We start from the raw sequence: 10387 nt of genomic DNA on the forward strand, positions 1-10387 counted from the left end.
TATAGTTAATTTTGTATGAATTGTGTACTTTGTCTTCTCCCCAATGTGCATTCGCAGCTCTAGGGTTTCTTACCCGTCAGCAAATCTGAATCTCCCAAATTTTGTTCTATTTGTTTAACTTAACCCTCTTTCACTGTATTAGTGCTTTGGGGTTAAAGCGCGTACCTTGTTGAGTGAAAGGGATGAGCCTTTTCCAATTCCAACGAAGCTACTGAGAATCCGAGACTTTTCTCCATGGAAAATCCGGCTCCGATTGTACTGGATATCAGCTCCGACGAGGAGACGGTTTTCGGTGACGTCTCAAAAGGCTTCGGCGAATTCGGCTATAAGGAAGACGGCGAATGGCTGTCCAGGCTGCTGGTTGAGGTCGGCGGAAACATAGATGATGATTCCGACGACGTCGTTTTTGTAGGTGAGCTGTTCCCGAACGCCACTAAGAAATCGAGATCAGATTCAGTGAAGGTTGCTATTGATGACGGAGATGATGACGATTGTATGGTTTTGGATGGCGACCCTGACAATCCGGTGGTCGCCGTGAATCATAAGGATGACGGTGATGATTCCGATGATCTCGAGATTGTTGGGGAGAAGGGTGAGGTATGTGTTCCTTTTCATTTTTGCATGTTTGATTACATGACAATTAAATATTGCCCCTTTTTTGTTAACTTTTTAATTTTGTTGGATTGGGTGAAGAGAGTTGAATATATCACTTTCTTATGTTATTTGGTTTGGATTGTTTGTCTCTTATGAAGCTTGATATCTCTCTGCAATGATGGATTTGTTGGAAATTTTCGGAGAAATTGATTTGCGGTTTTTACGTTGTGTACTTTAAATTTAGATGTTTTTGTTTGTGCAACCATTATCTTGGTGATAAGAAGGGCTCGGGGTCTGATTCTAGAGGATGTGTTGTGTTTTCTGTTAAAGGTAGCCAACCGTAGTAGCTGCAATTTTTAGTATATCATGAAATACCCTTGGTTACTAGCTATGAATGTGAAAAGGTGGGAACTACTGCTTCTTGAAGTCTACTTCTCAAATAGTTGATCGAATATAAAAGATTTCTGACATACTTAGTACTTCCTCCATTTCTTCATAGTTGAGTCATTTTTTCATTTCGGAAAGTTTCTTCATAGTTGAGTCATTTCCATATATAGTAATTATTTTCTCTTTCTTACTTTACTCTCTCTTACTTTTTTCTCTCTACTTTATTCACTTTCTACTTTATTCTCTCCACTTTTTTTCTCTCTTACTTATTTTATCTATTTATTCAACACACTCAACATCCCTTTCTTAAACTCCGTGCCGAAAAGTTTCGCCTCAACTATGGTGAAACGGAGGGAGTACTTTTTTTCGAATTCAGTTAAAGCTTTGGGAACTAAAAGTGCGTATGTGTGAATATAATGGTTATTATTTGGTATTTATAAGGCCTCTGTCATGCCTGCTAATTGTTACTGATTTAATCTCGTTTTGAAGATACTAGTTGTTGTTATACTTTATTTGTTCAGATATTGGTTAAAACAAATGGCTACTGCATCTACAGGTGGCGTGCAGGGACTTTCCTCACCCAAGACATCTCTGTGCTAAGTATCACTTTGCGACTTATCGGCATGAGGTTCATTGTGGCCAGGTAATTTCTTTTATTTTGATATTTTGATATGTCTAGGGGAGAGTAGAAGGCTTCCATCTTTGATTTTGAATTCCTTAATTTCAGTGTCACTGTTATGTGTGTGATGTATTGGCTCCATGTCTCCATTGGGGCACTGGCTTTAACAGTGCTGACCATTGCCATGCTAGTGACAAAGAGGAATTCTGGAAATCAGAGCGGAAGCGTGTGAAGAAAATCGATAAGCCTGTTGCTAATCGCAGTACGATTACTGCTTGTGTAGAATCGTATTTCCAATCAATTCAAGTGCCGGGATGTGCTCCATCACAACCACACTCTTTGCCTCAGAATCAGGGTGTTAACCCCGGGACAATTCGTCCTTGTGTTCAGTCATCCAGTGTTAGTATGCCGAATGCCATGAACCGAGTAAGAAGCCAACCACCTGGACGTGTTGCTTCTAGATATAACCCTCTATCGCCGTTAGCTTCAGTGCGGTCACACTCACAACCTAGAAGTCCTTACACCCTTACTCCAAGGGTTGCTCCTATGAACAAAAGCCACCCTGTAGGAAGCCAAATTCCTCAATCCTCCCATCGTCCAGTCTTCAAACGTAATGGGTTGATTGGGGCTTCCACTAATAATAATAAGCACGCACATAGGTCTCAACTATCTGGAGACCCAACTCTAAGCAGGCGCCGGGCGTTGCAGGCTGCTGTCACAGATGTGCGTCGAAGTCAGGCTACTGTATTATCTTCTCGCCCTAACATGGATGCTAGGCATGCAAACTACTCTTCTTCTAATCCTCGGATGAACTTGCAGCGACTTCCTAACTACTCTCCTGTTTTCACACCGCACCAATCTCTGACGCCTTCTCAGCCATCTGTTAGTGGAACCTCTCTGGGGTCACCACGATTGCAACCCTACACATGTACTGAACCAAGAGCAGGAAACATTAGCAAGTCCGCTGGCCCCGAACCCTATATTACATCTGTTCCTGACAGCCATGTTCCTTCTCAGACTGTTGATTCCTGTCACTCGGATGCTGGCAATACTTTCCTGGATCAATTGCATTCAAGATCCACAATCTCCTCATGCTCCGGACCGATTAATGACTTTGCTCAACCTCAAAAACAAAGTCATCCTACTTCACCGTTGGCTTATGGCCAAAATGATGTCCAGCATCAGCATCTTACTCAAAGTGGTATGGGTTCAAGTCCAGCAGATTTTGGCTTCTTTTGTGATTCCTCTGTCAACCATGGCAATATGCAGATTCATGCCGAGAACGGGGCACCAGCTGAGACCTCACAGGTGCAAAATATACAAGATGATCAGCCAAGCGTAACACCCTTGACCGTGGACAACCCCCCTCAACAGAATACTGCATATACCTCCCCAATGAATGATGATGTCTGCCAGTTTCCTGAAAGTGGAGGACCTGGCTCGTTCGACTTTCATCTTCTTGACAGTAGTTGGATGTTTGAAAATCAGTCATTTACAGGAGCTGTGGAAGCTGCTGCTTCACCTAACTGGAATGTATACTCACCTGAAACTGCTTTTGCCGATACAGGTACCTTGTTTGATATTTAAAGCTTTCATGATGCTGCCCGAAATATGCTTGACAGGAAGGAATCGTGGTTCTGATTATGTTAAGTATTCTGCTCGATTCTTTTTGCCTTCTCCCTCTGTAAATTAAGCACATCATATCCCTCGTATCAAGGTTTTCTGTATAGTATTAGTAGGAAGCTTATCCATTTCTTTAATTATAAATTATGTTGTAATTTTAGTTGGCAGTTTGTTTTCTGGCTACATGCATTTTGATTTTTGACATTAGAGCTTCATGCTGCAGGAAGGGAAAATTGATGAGCTATAGCTCAGCATGTTTGTTAGTTAGGTTCTTGGTTATCCCTCTTGGTTAAGAGCTTGTCAAAGTTGCTACTTCTCACAAGTCACAAGGTTTTAATTAAACAAAAAATTAAAATATCAGCTTGTTATCATACAGCCATGTCTAAATAACTAAAAATATCATAATCTTGGAACAAAAGAGTAAGAATAAATTTGTTTTATTATAAGCTTAAACGGACGGTTTTGCATAATTGACAGCAATAAGGTCAAGGTAATAAACACCAAAATGTGAAGAGGTAAACTTAAACAGACAGCATCATCCACAGTAGCAGAAGAAGACACTCAAACATACGAGCAATAAGACAGTGGAGTTGTATGGGAGATTTCCATAGCAATGGAAGGTTAAACGATAGCTAATACTGAAGGCACGTGCTGGCTGAACATGGCACCATTAGTCGAACATGTCAAGCACAACACGGAGGCACATTCCTTCATGCATCATATCAAAGGCTTTGTTGATCTCAGGCAGTGTAGAAGTGTGGGTGATGTACTCATCAACCTTGATTTCCTGAAAGAAGGGTATATGTATGGTGGGAAAAGTTGAGAATGGCAGGATAAATTAACTGACTGATTAAGGAGAAGGAAGAATGTACTCACTTTCTTTAGATACTTTTCGACAAGCCATGGTACTTGTGAGCGGCTTTTGAAGCCACCAAATGCTGTGCCCTTCCAGACACGGCCAGTCACCAGCTGAAAAGGACGAGTGGCGATCTCTTGACCAGAAGCTGCAACGCCCACAATAACTGATGTTCCCCAACCCTAAAAGGTTAATACAGAAGATCAGTAATCCTTGAATGTTTTATATGATCTCATATAATTTTGTGGTGTTATAACTTGATTTAGTTACCTACCTTATGACAGCATTCTAAAGCAGCTCTCATCACACCCACATTGCCAATGCATTCAAAACTATAGTCAACACCACCATCTGTTAGATCCACAATGACCTGCTGGATTGGTTTCTCGTGATCCTTTGGGTTGATGAATTCAGTCACACCAAAGTCCTTTGCTGTGCACCACAATTTTCAGCAAGATTGGGAATAAAAAGATAGCACTTCTGTTTAATACTGCTTAGTTGCTAAATAATTATTGGAATCGGGAAACAAATGGCATGACCCATCGGTGATATTTCTTTTGTAATCAAGAGCTTTGAGACGCTAAACCAAACAAGAAGTAGATCAGTAATAGACACAAGTCACATTTGTATCATTTTTATTGGTCTTCACATTGGAAGAAGTCCCTAGGACATCATTAATTGGTTCTTCAAGCACATGAAACATATAGTTGATTTTACTACGTGGAAGCTACGTAGGCATACAAAGCTTTCATGTTCCATATTCTGATTAGCAAAAAACAGCAGACCCCCTAAAACACCAAAAGATACTACAAGAACAAGTAGAATATTTATTTTCTTGAGTCTGCTCAACTAAACAAGGACATTAGATAAAATTGAAAAGGAGGTTGGTTCATGTCCAGAATGTCTCTGGATACACAGCTTTGCTTATAGCAAGAGAAAATCCTAAAGTCGAATTTTTACATGAGGTCTTTACATACCACAGTCCATGGCATGAGCAAAAAACTCTTAGCACTCAAAAAATATCATGCACCAAAAATTTACTAATTAATTGCACAAGAAAGTAGTGTGAAGAAGGTGAAGTACCTCTATCAAACTTTTTAGTGTCAATATCTATCCCAATGATGCGGGAAGCTCCAGAAGCTTTTGCACCCTCTGCCACCTGAATCAGAAGTATTCATCATCTTCTCTGTATGATACAAGAAGTCAATCAGACTATAGAAAACTCACAGCAAGTCCAACAGTGCCGAGACCAAATACGGCAACTATGGAACCTTGTTCTACTTTTGCAGTATTCCAAACAGCTCCAAGACCTATATGAAATCAATTATACACAAGGATTAATAAATTGATGGTTGTGGTATGCTACTCATAAAAAATTGTTAAAAGTACCCCAGAAAAAAGACCTTTTGAGTTGTAAATAAATCAATTAGCTCAAATGCACGCGATCAAACTGCGTTTCAGACACTTTAAATCAATAAGTTAAGTTGACTGGATACCAAATTTATCCATGCAATGGGCTGCAATAAATGGAGAAGTTACTGTAAAAGACACCAAGATTTCTGGTGTTCTTTATCCTGATTGTTTAGGTTGAACTGTATGAGGGATCAAGAAATGCTAGATCCATTTAGAATTTCGGGTGTTCATAGACAACGGGAATTTAGCAAAAGACAACAAGATAACTTATTCATATTCAACCAGTGTAAGTAAAGATCCTTGCCTGTCGGAACACCACAACCGAGCAGACACACTTTCTCCAATGGTGCTACAGGGTCAATCTTGGCAACGCTAACATCATGTACAACAGTGTACTGACTAAACGTTGATGTGCCCATGAAATGATAGATAGGCTTTCCGTTGATTGAAAAGCGGCTTTTACGGTCAGTCAACATAACTCCAACTCCAGTAGCTACCCTGACTTTCCCACAGAGATTTGTCTTACCAGATTTGCAAAACTTGCATTCCTTACACTCAGCCTGATAACAGGGGATAACATGATCGCCCACTTGAACTTCTGTCACACCTTCACCAACACTCTCAACTATCCTGAGATCCCAACAGGAACATTTATCTGATGCTTAGTCAATATTCAGAAAAGCTAATTGTTCTTTAAATTTTAGCATTTAACATACCCAGCAGCTTCGTGACCAAGGATGCATGGGAATAGACCTTCAGGATCCTGCAACAAAGCCAATCAAGAGATCAGATTGGCTATAGATAGGATTATGCTGATCACTTTCTTTCCCTAGTATTTACTTTTTCCTTCCATTCTACAGCTTTGTTGCATTATATAGCGATATGGTGCATTCAAACACTAAATACACCCAAACACAGAGAAGACAAACAATACTCCATTATAACCAATCAAGCACATCCCGATTGAAAAAGTTCAGCTTCCTCTTTACTTCATAAAAAAACATATATATTCCACATTTCCGATCAATATGAACAAACTCCTTATGAATCTTCGAAAAATGATTGACTAATTCACTATCATTTGCTAACGTGTTTGCACAAAATTCGTACACACACACTGGAAATTACCTTGCCGCTCCAGGTGTAGGCATCCGTATGACAGAGAGCGGTGAAGAGGATTTTGATCCTAACCTCTCCGGCTTGCGGCGGCGCGACCTGCACCTCTTCGATCACCAGAGGTTTATTTGGTTCCCAGGCCACCGCCGCTAATTAAAATTAAGGAAAAACTAATCAACAAAACACTCAATTGATTGGCAGTAAAACGGTAAAACGCATAAAAATGAAAAGGATCGATACCTTTGCAAGTAATGACTTGACCTTGAGTAGCCATTGATGGATAGAATAGAAGGAAACAGATCTACAGAGAGTAAGAGTGACGGTGGAGGCGCCGCTAGCAAATGAATAATTAAATTTTTATTTAGAAATCTAAACTATCCAATAAATATAGGCCACATGTGGCGCAGTGACAAACTCCCTCGACTACTATTCTAGATAAATAATTTAATATAAATTTTATTTGCAAACAAATGATTATCTACCATTTATGTCAATAATATGTTTATGACCATTAAATTATTTAATTAATAGAACTAAGATAAATGTATAAAATAAAATAAAGTACAAACATTAGTTTGTTTGCTTCTGATTACCAAGTAAGAACACCAAATCACTGAAAGTAGTTGGGGACAAGTAAAGTAAAATAAAAAAATTCGAACTATGATAATCTTTTCGATTAATATGTGTATGAAACCTAAATGTGAGTACAAAAAAATAATTTACTGTATTATCTAAATTTTTTCACAAAATTATACAATAAACTTTGTAAGTGTGATTGATAATGAATTTTACATTTTAAGTTAAAAATATGCTCATATCCCACTATTTTTAAACATTATTAATAATGATTCTTCGTTTATTACTCATAGTCCAATATTTTTTAAAAGTTATTAATCTATTTAATTCACTTATATCCCATGATATTCTTGACAAAAATAAGAAAAACTTGGTGGGCCTTTCAAAGCCTGTCTTGCCCCCACTTTTTGCTATTGGGCTGATGATATTTATCCCACAATACTTGGGTTTAAACATTGTGTGGGACTTTGGCATGAATTTTCATACCTATTCTAAGTTTGTCAATGGACACAATCTTAAATCCAATTGATTTGTGTAACTCTTTTTTATTTATATCTTCTCTTTCTTTTATTTATTTAATTAATTAATTTGTTGTGCTTTAAAATTCGTCCCATTCACACAAAGGACTATTCATGTGAGTATGGGGTGGTGAAATTGATGTGAGGGGTCAAAGGATATTTATAGTGGATGAAAGACACATATATATACATGTGACCCCTAACTCCCTAATTCAACTATATATGAAACCTTTTCCCCCATCAATCCTCTCTCTCTCAAAATAATCAAGAAAACGAGAATTTCACCAAAATCAGAAGAGAAGAAGAAAAATCACATCAAAGGAAACTTGAACACACACCATGGCAGCAGAAGAGCCCTCAAACTCATCACCACAAAGCATGAAAATCACAGTCCAAAGCAACCCGTCTGCATCACAGCTCTCTGAACTGGGCATCAAATCTTGGCCCAAGTAAGCCCTTTTCTTGATTTTCTGTCTTCCTCTACTATAAATTTATTTGTAAGTATGTAATTGTGGTGTGGTGTGGTTGGACAAAAAAAAGGTGGGGTTGCTCTCCCGGGAAATACCAGCTGAAATTCGAGGCACAAGAAACGTGCTATTTAGTGCGGGGGAAAGTGAAGGTGTATCCCAAAAACAGAGATGGGGAAGAAGAGGCAGTGGAATTCGGAGCAGGAGATCTCGTTGTGATTCCAAAGGGGCTCAGCTGCACTTGGGATGTGTCCATCGCCGTTGATAAGCACTACAAGTTCGATGCTTCTGCTTCCTCTTCCTCTTCCTCTTCATCTTAGCTGATTAATTAAGAATTTAGAGGTATGTTTATTCAACAGTTGATTCGTGTTTTGTTTTGTTTGTGGAGGAAGGAAGTGGGGTGTGAATGTGATGTAATCTGGAATAGCGGAAGGGGAGAATTATTAGGGGATGGGATCCCCTGCTGTGGTGGGAGCACAGCAGGGGCTGCTGCTCCTCATAAAAATATTTTAATTTTTTTTTTTTTTTTTTAATAATTTGAATTTAATATTAAAATATTTGTATGGGAGAGGCACAGGGGCTGCTGTGCTCCCACCACAGCAGGGGATCCCATCCGAATTATTAGTCAATGCCAGTGGCAGTGGCAGTGGCGTTCAAACAACACTTTAAATGTGCCTTTTGACTGGTCAAATCATTTCATACTTCATCTTTCTAGACTACTGTGCCTCGCCTTGTCTTACTTCATTCCTTTTTTACTACTACTAGTTTTTTTAGTTTTTTGAGAAAATATCGTGAGAGTGTCACTTTTTTTTCCACGGTCACCAAAAAAAAGTGTCCACGCAACAGGGGGACACTCTCAAACCACAAATTACGTTATTTTATTAATTATTAGTATATTTTAATTCAGTCTAAAATAAAAATTATTGGATTATAATAATTAAAAAAATACACATAATTTAATTAAAAAAATACAATATTTATTCTCACACAATTTTGTGTTTTAAAAAAATTAAAACACATAGATTAATATACACTCTCTCTCTCCACTTCCATCTTTCCCAAATTTCTTTATCTCTCTCCACTTCATCTTCACTTCACTTCATCTTTCCCAAATTTCTATCTCTCTTCACTTCATTTTCCCCAAATTTCTGTCTCTCTCTTCATCTCCATCTTCATCTTTCAAAGCATGTATTTAATTCACTTATATCCTTCATCTTCCTCCACATAGAATAAATGAAGAAAATAAAAAAAATATGAAAATCGAATTCCAGCGGCCGCGGCTCACCGGGCCACGCAATAGCCCGTCGCAAGCACCACCGCGACTCATACCCCCCGCCCCGTCCACGCCGACTACTCGACGGACGGCTGTCCGCCCCGGCGCATCCGTCCTCCGCAATAGGGAGCGGCGCCGCCGGCCCCTATTGTGGACACTCTAAAGCAGGGTTAATTATAGTACTCCGTCGCATGAAAGATGACTCATTCCTTGGACGACACGAGATTTTATGCAATTTTATTTTGTGTATTAAGCGGATAGAATAAAGTAAGAGATATAGAATAAAGTAGAGGTAAAAGTGTTTCCATTTTAAGTAATTGGTCATCTTGATTGGGATAAATTAAAAAGAAAAAGTGAGTCATCTTTAATGGGACCGGAGGAAGTACAACTCTTAAAACACTAATAAACTAGTAGTATTTTATTAATTTGGATATGAGAGAAATTATGTATGATTTGAAATTTAAAATATATTAAATTAATCTCATAATCCACCGTACGTTTTTTACACTGAAATTCATAGTTTTTATGAGTGGTATACGAATCTATATAATGAATTTCGGCTTTTAAATCATACACAATTTTCTTCTAAATCCAAATTAATGATAATTAAGAAAATTGTTAAGTTGTAATATAAGTTATTAGCTATATTTGAAAATTATGAGATTGACTAAACTTCGAGATTTTGTAGACAATTTACTCATTTTTAAAAAAAGGACGTCCAGGACTCCACAACCCACAATGCATGGACTCATATGTAAGAAGCGTTGGAGGTTGTCGTCTTGCTAGGTTGGCTCGCATGGGCAATAAATTTTACTCGATCAGTGAGTGACGCGTGCTTCGCACTCACTAACACACGAGCATGGGCATCCATTTCTTTTTTTCAAAATCTCAATTTTCATTTATTTTAATTTTGCTAAATCAAAGTGTTAATAATTCAATTTTTAA

General features: G+C 38.4%; 3 protein-coding genes across 4 annotated transcripts; 2 read left to right on the forward strand and 1 right to left on the reverse strand.

Annotated features, from left to right (window-relative positions):
* LOC121752825 lies at window positions 1-3469 on the forward strand. Of its 2 annotated transcripts, XM_042147920.1 has the most exons (4): window positions 1-597; window positions 1538-1624; window positions 1709-2801; window positions 2870-3034. In XM_042147920.1, exons 1-4 carry the CDS (start codon window positions 235-237, stop codon window positions 2896-2898), a joined length of 1572 nt encoding a protein of 523 aa, XP_042003854.1. In that variant the 5' UTR covers window positions 1-234; the 3' UTR covers window positions 2899-3034. The 2 variants fall into 2 exon arrangements, with proteins under 2 accessions (XP_042003854.1, XP_042003849.1); XM_042147915.1 differs by having other exon boundaries at window positions 3-597; window positions 1709-3469.
* Window positions 3470-3644: 175 nt separating this feature from the next.
* On the reverse strand, window positions 3645-6983 carry LOC121752836 (alcohol dehydrogenase class-3). Its single transcript, XM_042147926.1, has 9 exons — window positions 6849-6983; window positions 6621-6757; window positions 6209-6255; window positions 5797-6122; window positions 5307-5389; window positions 5163-5238; window positions 4354-4511; window positions 4100-4261; window positions 3645-4010 (listed from the first exon to the last, which is right to left on the reverse strand). The coding sequence occupies exons 1-9, from the start codon at window positions 6880-6882 to the stop codon at window positions 3894-3896; spliced, it is 1140 nt and encodes a 379-aa protein (XP_042003860.1). The 5' UTR covers window positions 6883-6983; the 3' UTR covers window positions 3645-3893.
* Window positions 6984-7899: 916 nt separating this feature from the next.
* LOC121800759 lies at window positions 7900-8586 on the forward strand. The gene is made up of 2 exons (XM_042200267.1): window positions 7900-8151; window positions 8243-8586. Exons 1-2 carry the CDS (start codon window positions 8042-8044, stop codon window positions 8487-8489), a joined length of 357 nt encoding a protein of 118 aa, XP_042056201.1. The 5' UTR covers window positions 7900-8041; the 3' UTR covers window positions 8490-8586.
* Window positions 8587-10387: the final 1801 nt, after the last annotated feature.

Source organism: Salvia splendens, chromosome 1 (genome assembly GCF_004379255.2).
Source record: "Salvia splendens isolate huo1 chromosome 1, SspV2, whole genome shotgun sequence".
Taxonomy (NCBI): Eukaryota; Viridiplantae; Streptophyta; class Magnoliopsida; order Lamiales; family Lamiaceae; genus Salvia; species Salvia splendens.

Excerpts from the sequence above, each read along its gene's own strand:
- LOC121752825 (XM_042147915.1), top strand. The coding sequence starts at position 235 with ATGGAAAATCCGGCTCCGATTGTACTGGATATCAGCTCCGACGAGGAG. Across the intron at positions 598-1,537 it reads TTGTTGGGGAGAAGGGTGAG|GTGGCGTGCAGGGACTTTCC; the intron begins GTATGTGTTCCT and ends CTGCATCTACAG. Across the intron at positions 1,625-1,708 it reads ATGAGGTTCATTGTGGCCAG|TGTCACTGTTATGTGTGTGA; the intron begins GTAATTTCTTTT and ends CCTTAATTTCAG.
- LOC121752836 (XM_042147926.1), bottom strand. The coding sequence starts at position 6,882 with ATGGCTACTCAAGGTCAAGTCATTACTTGCAAAG. Across the intron at positions 5,390-5,796 it reads CGGTTGTGGTGTTCCGACAG|GTCTTGGAGCTGTTTGGAAT; the intron begins GCAAGGATCTTT and ends GATTTCATATAG. Across the intron at positions 4,011-4,099 it reads TCGAAAAGTATCTAAAGAAA|GAAATCAAGGTTGATGAGTA; the intron begins GTGAGTACATTC and ends CCCTTCTTTCAG.
- LOC121800759 (XM_042200267.1), top strand. The coding sequence starts at position 8,042 with ATGGCAGCAGAAGAGCCCTCAAACTCATCACCACAAAGCATGAAAATC. Across the intron at positions 8,152-8,242 it reads GGCATCAAATCTTGGCCCAA|GTGGGGTTGCTCTCCCGGGA; the intron begins GTAAGCCCTTTT and ends GACAAAAAAAAG.